Genomic DNA, 10,489 nt, shown 5'->3' with positions numbered 1-10,489 from the left:
TATGGGTACACTGCATTTCAATATTCAACATTTTGTCAAATAAATGGCAATTTGTTTGATTGCGTAAATACAGCTGGTGTCATGCCTTAAATTATATTTAAAAAGTTAATAATCTGTTGAATTTAGGAATTCCTCCAGTTTAATCAGCACGTTTATACAGCGTAGTCTATTTTTTCTTTAATCTTGATTTAGTGTAATTGAAGATATTTTCACATAATCATTTTAGGATATGAAAGTTTCTCCTGGATTACAGTACCAGGACGTTAATTGTTACATTATGATACACTATAAAGAACTTGGTGAATGTTGCACGTTTAAGCGCATAGAATTTACCTCATGGAATTTAGTGGGATCCTGGTTCATCGAGCCTGCTGACATTATATGTTCGTCAGAAGGATGCGGACCATTCGTGTTACTTATCCAGGGCTTGGAGGTATCATGCAACTTGAAGAGCATTAAATCATTTATAGCTGGATCAGAACAGACTTCATAGCGAAATGGTTTCGAAAGAGTCTCTCTCTGGTAAACCTCTGCGTAATTGGCAGGTACTTGAAGATTCACACTAGCCTTTTGAATTCCCTGAAGCGAGCCTCTTCTCGAGAAGTTGCTAATGTCCCAACAGCAACATGAATTCCTCTTCTGAGTCCTACCTTTCTGTACCATAATTCCAAGGATTGCAATTGCCACGAGGAATGCGAAGGAGGTTGAACCAAATGCAATAATTAAATAAAATTTCATGTCATATTGCCATTGACCAGGCATTTCACTTCTGCCTAGATTGGATGCGTTTTCTGAATAATCGTCTTGCACCAATACACTAATCGTGATAGTGGATGAAAGGGATGGTGTTCCTTTGTCCTTTACAACAACCATGAGTTTTTGCTTAGGTGGATCCTTGTGCCGAAAACGGCGAATTGTCCAAATTTCTCCCGTGTTTGGAGACACAGTAAACAGACTTTCATCGGTAGACTGAGTAAGCTGATAGGAAAGTTGCGCATTTTGGCTAGAATCGGCATCAGTGGCCATCACCTTTGCAACCAAGTAGCCAGAGTCTGCAGATCGAGGTATCGTGTCTTCAATTCCTGTGCCTCTATTTGGTACAGGTGACACGATCAGTGGAGGATTGTCGTTTTGGTCGAGAATTATCACGTTGACGGTAACGTTATTGCACAATGGAGGAATTCCAAAATCCACTGCTTGCACGTGGAAATGAATCCGTTTCAGTTGCTCAAAATCAAACGACTTCTCGGCAAAGATGACACCACTGGCAGCGTTTATGGAGACGAAAGTAGATGCAGGCATGCCATTTATCAATTTATCTAAAATAAGGAAATTAATCTGCCCATTTTCTTTGAAATCTGGATCGATGGCTGACACAGAACCAATTGAAGAACCCACGGCATTGTTTTCTTTCACATACATTGTGAAGGAGGGTTGGGTGAATCCTGGGGCGTTATCATTTATATCAGTGACAAGAACATGGAGGGTTTTGCTAGACGACAATGGAGGAGAGCCTGCATCAGTACATATAATAGTAATATTGTATTCTGGCACCATCTCACGGTCTAACTCATCATCGGTGACTAACGTGTAATAGCTATTTAAGTTGTTTAGCTTAAAAGGGATACCTTTGGTGATGCCACAAAAAATATCCGCCGAACTTTCAGAATCTCTGTCGGAAACTCTGAGAAGAGCTATTGTGGTATCTGTGCCTATATTCTCTGCTACAGTGCCTGACATCGTTGTTATCGTCATTTCAGGGCTGTTATCGTTAACATCTGTAACCAGGACCACAACCTTGCAGTATGCTAATAATGGATACGCCCCCCTATCCTTAGCTTGTACTGAAATTTGATACATATCTGTTTCTTCAAAGTCCACGTTGCCAATTACTGTAATTTCTCCTGTTAATGAATCCAAGCTGAATACCTTCCGCACTTTTTCAGGAGTGTGAATATTGAATGAATATATTACCTCACCGCTTAAGCCTTCGTCCAAATCCACGGCAGATACTTTCACTATGGAGGTATTAGAGGGAACGTTTTCGGCTACTGAAATTTGATGCATGGTCGGTTGACAAACAGGAGGATTGTCGTTCACATCTACCACAGTAATTTTAATATGGCTGGTTCCAACCTTTTGCGGATTCCCTTCATCAGACGCTGTCAGTGTTAGCTGGTGAATGGCTTGTTGCTCTCTATCAAGGGGCCGTTCCAATATTAGCTCGGGGATGCCATTTTGCTCACCGCCTGGCAAGAATTTCAAAGCGAAATGCTCATTCGGATTCAGTTTGTAAAAGCGCACACCGTTGGTTCCCGCGTCGGGGTCCAGTGCGCTCTGGAGCGGAAAGGACGCTCCTGCCATAGTGATCTCTGATATTTCAAGATTTATCTCGCTTCTCTGGAAAACGGGTGCATTGTCATTTACATCAAGAATCTCAATCTCTACACGGTAGAGCGTCAGCGGATCCTCAAGAACTGCCTCCAGTATCAAAACGCACGTGAGGCTTTGTTCACAAAGCTGCTCTCGGTCGATCTTTTCCTTTATGAATAAATTCCCAGTGTTTATATTCACATCAATGTGCTGCCTTTTGCTCTCGCTTAATATTTGAAATCTTCGTTGCAACAGATATTTTGTATGTAATCCCAGATCTGAGGCAATATTTCCGACAACGGTTCCGACCTCTAATTCTTCAAGAATTGAGTATCGAATATTCTCACAGAATAAATCCGAAGCACATACGAGTAACAGATAAAGGACTTGCCATTGGGACGACCGATTCTTCAGTAACCAGGCCATTCAGGAACAAACAACCGAATATATAATTACCAGATGCGCCGATGAACTTACATCCCTCGATTTTAGCGTGGAAGACAATATTTCTTCATAAAACCGTTTACTATATTAAGCATGGTATTTTAATTTTCTGTTACAAAGAACTCTAGTCATTTGAAAAAAATAAAATCTCCTTAGTGTTCCCTGCCTTCTCTCAACTCGATTCGGAGCTTCTGACGAACAATGGTGCTGGTTCCCTTCACACAGAACAGTGCTTGGCTTAAGGGGAGGGCTGATGGATCACCACCCACACATCAACGTCTCATTGGTAGACAGCGACGCAAACTGATTGGGCCAATAATAACAGCACACTATCTTAAAGCAATGGTGCCTCTGCTGAACATCAGAAGAATTGCGCTCAGTATTTCCCGTTGTGCAACTTCAATTTTAGTTTAGTTTAGTTTAGTTTAGAGATACAGCGCGGAAACAGGTCCTTCGGATCATCGAACACCGCATACTTACACTATCCTACGCACACTAGGGAGAATGTATAATTATACCAAGCCAATTAACCTACAAACCCCTAGGTCTTTGGAGTCTGGGAGGAAACCGTAGATCCAGGAGAAAACTCACGCAGCCCGAATTAGAGCCACGTAATATATTCTTCATGCTACAGTCATAACGTCATTTAACTATGTTCTCTGGAACTTCCACGCAAATTATCTAATTAGGCACTTTTATAGCCACAGAATCATGGAGTCATACAGCATGCAAGAAGTTCCTTCTGCCCAACTTGCCCACGCCGACCAACGTAGCCTATCTACACTGGTCACGCCTCCCTATGTTTGGTATATATCCCTCTGAACACATCTTATCCATGTACCTGTCCAAATGTTTTTAAACATTGTGAGAGTACCTGCCGCAACTTTCTCCTCTGGCAGCGCGTTTCATGCACCTACCCCATTTTATGTATAAAGGTTGCCCTCATCCTGCCGCAATCCTGTCCATCTAGCTCAGGGCCTCGAGCCCTGGCATCACCCTCGTAAATCTTCTCTGCACCATTTCCAGCTTAACCACTATCCTATAACAGAGTGACAAAACTGACACAAAGCAACAAATGTGGACTCACCAACGTCTTGTACATCTGTTACATGACTTCCCAACATCTATACTCAATACTCTGTTTGATGAAGGCCAATGTGCCGAAAGCCATCCCGACCACATTATCTGCATGTAACGCCACTTTTTAGGAACTATGTACCCGCATTCCTAGATCATTCTGCTCTATCATACTCAACAGATCCTTGCCATTCACTGTGTAGATCCTGCTCTGGTTAGACTTCACAAAATGCAATACCGCTCACTTCTTTGTATTCAAATCCATCAACCATTCCGCAGCCCATCTATCCATTCGATCAATATCCTGCTGCAATTTTGACAACCATCTTCACTATCTACAATACCACCTACTTTAGTGTCACCTGCAAACTTGCTAATCATGCCTTGTATTTTCTCATACAAATCAATGATATAAGTGATAAGCAGCAATGGGCACGGCACCGAAACGTGAAGCACACTACTAGCCATAAACCTCCGAAAAAACCCACCATCACCATCACGCTCTGCTTCGGTCCATGAAGCCAATTTTATATCCAGTCGACTGTCTTTCATGGATTCCATGCGATCTAACCTTCCAGACTATCCCAGCGTGCGGATATTTGCCTAGCTTAGTTTGATCGATTTTATTTCATTCTCCTGTGACACTGGGAATCATAGCTGATATGCTCGAGGGCCCGCTATTTACCATTCTCAATTGCTAAACCAGCATTTGGGATGAGATAAGGATTATGCTGCAGAAGATAAAAATACTGTGGTACATATTAACAGAAAACATGCAAATTCCAGATTAGAAAGATCAAGTACATTTTAAATGGTGGGATCTGAATGTTAACATGGAGAAAGAGGAAGAATTTACAAAACCAAATTGTTTGTTGGACTTTGCGGTGAAATTATTTGCGTGGAAGTGACAAATTTGCTCTTACGATAAAGGAACCTGACGAGACCATATGTATGATATTGTGTAGGTGTCGGGTATTTATACATTAGGAAGATGCGAAGGGATGGTGGTTTTATCGCATGGAAGATTATTTTATCCCAGTATTTTTTATTCAATATCCGGACGGTGCTGCAAATCTAGCATATATTGTGCATCCCTCATTATTGATTATGGTATGTTATCTTCTTAAACTTTTGCTGACCTTCTGGTGAAGGTTCTCCATATTGATGTTTGGTAGTGAGACGAATTATTGAACCCGGATGACAATGAAAGGGCAGCGATGTATTTCCAAGTCTGGATAGTTGGCAAGTTGGAGTGGAACCTGCAGCTGATGTTGTTCTCAGGTGCCTGTGGCCCTTGTCTTTCTTGTTGAGGTCGCTGCTTTCGGAGATGCTGTTTGGAAAAGCATGTCCGGAAAAGAGCAAAGAGTTGGTGCACATGACAACATGATGCAGAGTGTTGGAAGAAATGCATGTTTAAGCTATATTTCTCTTAAGGTTAGAAAGATGACAAGAGATATGAATGAAAAGTGCAGAATCTTACATGGTCTGAATGAGTTCATGGGGACTTAATTGTTTCGTTGCTTCGCCGTCTGAAAACAAGGGATTGGCTCATCGTACTAAAAATGGAAGAACCTTTTGTATCGGACTGGATCTGCAAGATAAGCCAAAATGCCCCGTCTCCACTTGTCCCATTTACGTCCGTTTGGTCCTTATATTTCTTATCCAAATGTATTTTAAATGCCATGGTAGTATCTGCCTCACCTACATATTCTGTGTGAAAAAAGGTGCCCCTCAGGTTCCTGTGAAATGTTCTCCTCTCAGCTTAAACCTTGCCAGTCGAGACTCAGCCAGTGTGTTGTGAACCTTCGGTATATTTTGCTGCAAAGGACTGTGCAAGTTTAGTTCCTCAGTACAATCGAGACTGTTGTGGATAGTTGTATTGACATTACTGGAATCGAGGATCATTGCATGAGTCCAGGAACGGATGCAAGATAAATCTAAGACAAGATTTTTCAAAATGGTGAACAGACAAGGGAGATTGGAACGGCCGCATTCTGATTTCAATTCTCATATTCTATTGCTCCTGTCTTCTCTTACAAATTGATCCCAAAAAATCTATCATAATTTATGAATTTTATCTCCATCGTTCTACCTTTTAATGAATGAATAATACTAATGAAGGTAAGGTTCCTGCCAGTTAAATTATTGCAACATCTACACCGCAATTTTAACAATTTCCGATTAAATTGCCTGCAGAAACATTGTTATTCAACACAGAAACAAGCATTTCGACCCAACTCGACACCGCCGACGAAGTTGCCTAACCGAGGGAGACACGCTACTTTAATAAGAAATCCCGAATACCTAGATGGACGAATGGATTTGTATTATATATTGTATACAGTTTAGCGCAGTTGTTACTATTTGCAGAATTGAGAATATGCAGTATTTAAGATAGATATAATCATGTATTATCGAAAAAAAGGAGTGCGCAACATGTTAAGAAGTGACAAGTTGCTGTTTTATCCGGAGCCGAAAGGAATTGGGTTTATCGTAATTTAGAAACTTCTCGCCTATGGTTGACGGCGAATTGGTGAATATGCGTTTCAAATGAGAAACGGCAACAAAACATAACCGAAATAAATAATTCAGTTTCATGTTGAAATAAAAACCAACAGCTGAATCACATTCTCTTTCGTGTGTTTTGGAATCTATAGTTTCTCTAGTGCACTGCTTTGTTACGCATGACCGTTAGGAATTTTATAGCTTACTTATCGTTTAGGCAGGGTCGCTGAAGAACAGAGGGATTCCTCCACAAGTGACCAGTCTGCAAATTGACTGATGACTGATTAATTTCTCGATTAGCAGTCCTAGATTTGAACTTGAATACTTCTGTGTCGATAATTCTGTGGAACACTCAGAATTGCCCTGACCCATTCAAAGTGATCATCAAGCAAGGAATAGAGGTGATTGTAGCAAGTAATGAAGATTATCACATTAATATTTCTTATGAATTGAATTGAATTTGGCCACGTCTATACCAAGGATTTGGAGTACTACATTTTACCTCCTTCCTTAAGAACGAAGCCTTTTGCCTTCTGTGCTTAAAGGTAGCATTTTTACTGAATTGAGACCTGTGAGCAGATGGTGCCCTTATGAAGAATATTTGGACAATGTTGGATAATGTTGTCTCTCATTTAGATCATCTCAGTTAAACGCAGAATATTTTAATGGCGCCACAGTGCAACCTTTGTGTATGATTCACAGTTGGCGGACCTTTAAAATATAGAACATAGTTTCAGAATGAGGTGTCGAGGCATTTTTCTTAGAGCGATCGTAATCTTTGGCATTATGTGACCAGAGAGAGCGGGTTACGTTAGGTAATTGTATGCACGGCTTCACTGAGTAATTGTTAACACTACAGGGGAATTTAGCGTTGTGTGGATATGATGTGATGTGGAATAGAGTCAATGACCAGATCACCCTTGATACTGAAGAACATCGAAGTCTTTAGATAGCTTTTGGCAGCTATGGGAGGAATTGTCCAGCGTTTCCACAGATATTGCTTGACACATTAATTTTCTCCGGCACTTTGTGTTTAGCTCAAGATTCCAATTTCTCGTGTCTCAGTATCCGGCTTTGGGTTACGATGGTTTCAAGTTTATATTGGTATGACAACAGACAATTAGTCGAGTAAAAAGCTACAATGCAAATGTTCCATCAGAAAATATTATTAAGGTTTAAATAACTGTGCACTCACCTTGTGCGAATTAGCGGTTACATCGCTCGAACATTTTGAAGACTTCTCATTACCACAGACACCAGTCTTTATCTTAACCGTGGGTGAAGCTGCGCCGTGCAATTTTAAAAACATGAAATCGTTCATAGCTATATCCGATTGCACATCATAGGAAAGTGATTGTGCTGGTTCTTCGCTTTCACAGCTTTCTTTGTAATAGGGTGGCATGTGAAGATTCACACTTGCCTTTTGATTTCCTTGAAGCGTATCCCTCCGAGAATAACACAATGGGTTCCAACAACTGCAAATTTTCGTTCTCCCTCTGTGCACCTTAATACCGAGAATTACAATAGCCAAAAGTAAAATGAACGAAGTTGTGCCAAATGAGATAATTAAATGTAAATTTACATTTGATGTCCATGGCCAGGAATCAGAAACCTTGCTAACTTTAGATCCATTTTCAGCCATGGCCTCCAGTACTGATACGTTGATGGTGAGGGTAGTTGAAAGCGATGGCGCTCCTTCGTCTCTCACCAGAATTGTGACAATGTGCCTGAGCGTATCTTTGGGAAGGAATCTCCGAATTGTCCAAATTTCTCCGGTTTCTGGGGCTACAGTAAACAAACTGTCGTCAGTGGGTTGAAGAAGTTGGTAAACGATTTGGGCGTTTTGTCCAGAATCTGCGTCTGTGGCTATCACCTTTGCAAGCAAGTATCCCGTCTCTGTGGATCTAGGTATGGTCTCCTCTACCGCGGGACCTTCATTTGGTAAAGGTGAAAGGATTATAGGGGCATTGTCATTTTGATCCGTGACTATTATATATACGGTTACGTTACTACTGAGATATGGGGATCCATCATCTTTTACCTGAATATGGACCTGAAATCTTTTGATTTCTTCATAGTCAAGTGACTGTTGCGCATAAATCTCACCACTAGATGAATTAATTGAGACGACATTTGATACAGGCAATCCATTGACAAGATTATCCAAAACATTAAAACTCAACTGGGCATTGTGACTGTAATCTGGATCAGATGCTGATACAGAACCAATCGAAGCACCTTTAACATTATTTTCCTCCACGTAGATGGCAAACTCGGCTTGCGTAAAGCGTGGCGCGTTGTCATTTATGTCGGAGACTTCAACTTGAATGGTTTTCCTGGTGTGTAGTCGAGGGAAGCCCTTATCCGTGCATGTAACAGTAATGTTGTAGTCAGTGTTTTTCTCTCGATCTATATCACTGGTTGTGGCCGCTGTAAAATAGTTATTAAACGATCTATCAAGTTCAAAGGGTACGTTATCTGCAATGTAGCACGAAACCTCGCCATTCTGAGCAGCGTCCGCGTCAGTCACTTTTAAAAGTAACGCTGCAGTCGCCAGCGGAGCGTGCTCTCGAATAGGACTGAACGTGGAGGCTATTGTTATTTCTGGAGCGTTATCGTTTATATCGGTAATTTTGATAATAACTTTACAGTACGCGGGCACAGCAAACAATCCGCCGTCCTTGGCTATAATAGAAATATCATATTCTTGACTTTCTTCATAATCTATTCTACCAATTACACTCAGTTCTCCACTTACAGGGTCTATTGTGAAGAGTTTACGTACGCTCCAGGGTGTGTTGTCACTGAAATAATATTGCACATCGCCATTTAGACCTGCGTCCACGTCAACTGCCTGAACTTTTAGCATCAAAGTACCCACCATTACATCTTCTGCAATGATGATCTGATAAACGTTCTGCTCGAAAACAGGCGGGTTGTCATTCATGTCAATGACTGTAATGATAATTTGGGTAGTTCCGGTTCTCTGAGGGATTCCTCCGTCAATCGCCATAAGTGTTAGTCGATGAGTGGATTTTTGTTCTCTGTCGAGTTGGCGCTCAAGGACTAAATCGGGCATACTGATTTGATCGTCGGCTATTTCTCCGTCTAAAATGAAATGTGCATTGTTGCTGAGCTGATAAGCGCGGACACCGTTGCTCCCGGCGTCCGGATCATGCGCACTCTGTAGCCTGAATCTGGATCCGGGAGACGTAATTTCTGAAATATCCAATAGGATTTCTTCTCCTTCGAATGTAGGCGAATTGTCATTTATATCAGCGATCTCAACGCTAACGCCATACAGCTTCAGCGGACGTTCCACAACTGCCTCCATTTCCATTAAACATTCAAGGGTCCGTACGCAAATCTGCTCTCTGTCTATTTTCTCATTTACGACCAATACTCCGGTTTTCATATTCACATCCAGATATTTTGCTTTATGTTCAGAGACAATGCGAAAATTGCGAGGCGAGAGCTCGGCAACATCCAGCCCCAAATCTCGCGCAATATTTCCAACAAAGGCGCCACGCTCCAGTTCCTCGGGAATGGAGTATCGAATGTGCCCGCTAACTGATACCGACAAGTATACGAGGATTCCGCATAATACTCGCAATGTGGACACATGACAACTCATTGAATCGATCATTTCTGACTTGGGATGCTGAAAACGCGATGGGATAGAGCGGTAGTTTAAAAAGAAAAAAACAAATGATCACAACTCATGAATGGTACGGTAGCTTGTTACCTTGCTTGGGGAATAAACGAGTCAACGGTCAGGAGATTTTTTTTTAAGTTGCCGAGTCTCGATATAAAATCAGAGCTCTTAAATTCCTCAAAGGCGCTCCAAGACATACATCGTAGATGCAGTAGTGAATACAGTTTATTTTTCAGTGCTGAACTGTCCGTTGTTTTAATGGGAGTGGTTTTGGATCTCTTGCTACATCTCATCGCCTTATTGGCCGACAGCGACGCAAAGAAACTCAACCAATAATAACACCAGACGCTCTTAAACCCTATGTGTCCACACTGTACTTCATTAATATGTCGACTTGTGCAATGTTGTACAACACAATATAATGTGTCTTTTTTT

The 10,489-nt window shown here is 41.4% G+C and overlaps 1 protein-coding gene across 1 annotated transcript in view; it reads right to left on the bottom strand.

Moving 5' to 3' along the window:
• LOC144599768 (uncharacterized) overlaps positions 1 to 10,125 on the bottom strand; it is a 34,909-nt gene extending 24,784 nt beyond the window's left edge. The window contains exons 1-2 of the mRNA XM_078411005.1: positions 7,595 to 10,125; positions 334 to 2,781 (exon numbers count right to left, since the gene is read on the bottom strand). Of these exons, the coding sequence (XP_078267131.1) occupies positions 334 to 2,781; positions 7,595 to 10,045 (4,899 nt within the window). The 5' untranslated portion in view covers positions 10,046 to 10,125. The remainder of the gene's footprint in view (positions 1 to 333; positions 2,782 to 7,594) is intronic.
• Positions 10,126 to 10,489: the final 364 nt, after the last annotated feature.

This window comes from Rhinoraja longicauda, chromosome 14 (genome assembly GCF_053455715.1).
Source record: "Rhinoraja longicauda isolate Sanriku21f chromosome 14, sRhiLon1.1, whole genome shotgun sequence".
Lineage (NCBI taxonomy): Eukaryota > Metazoa > Chordata > Chondrichthyes > Rajiformes > Arhynchobatidae > Rhinoraja > Rhinoraja longicauda.
This window is presented reverse-complemented; position numbering and strand designations above follow the sequence as displayed.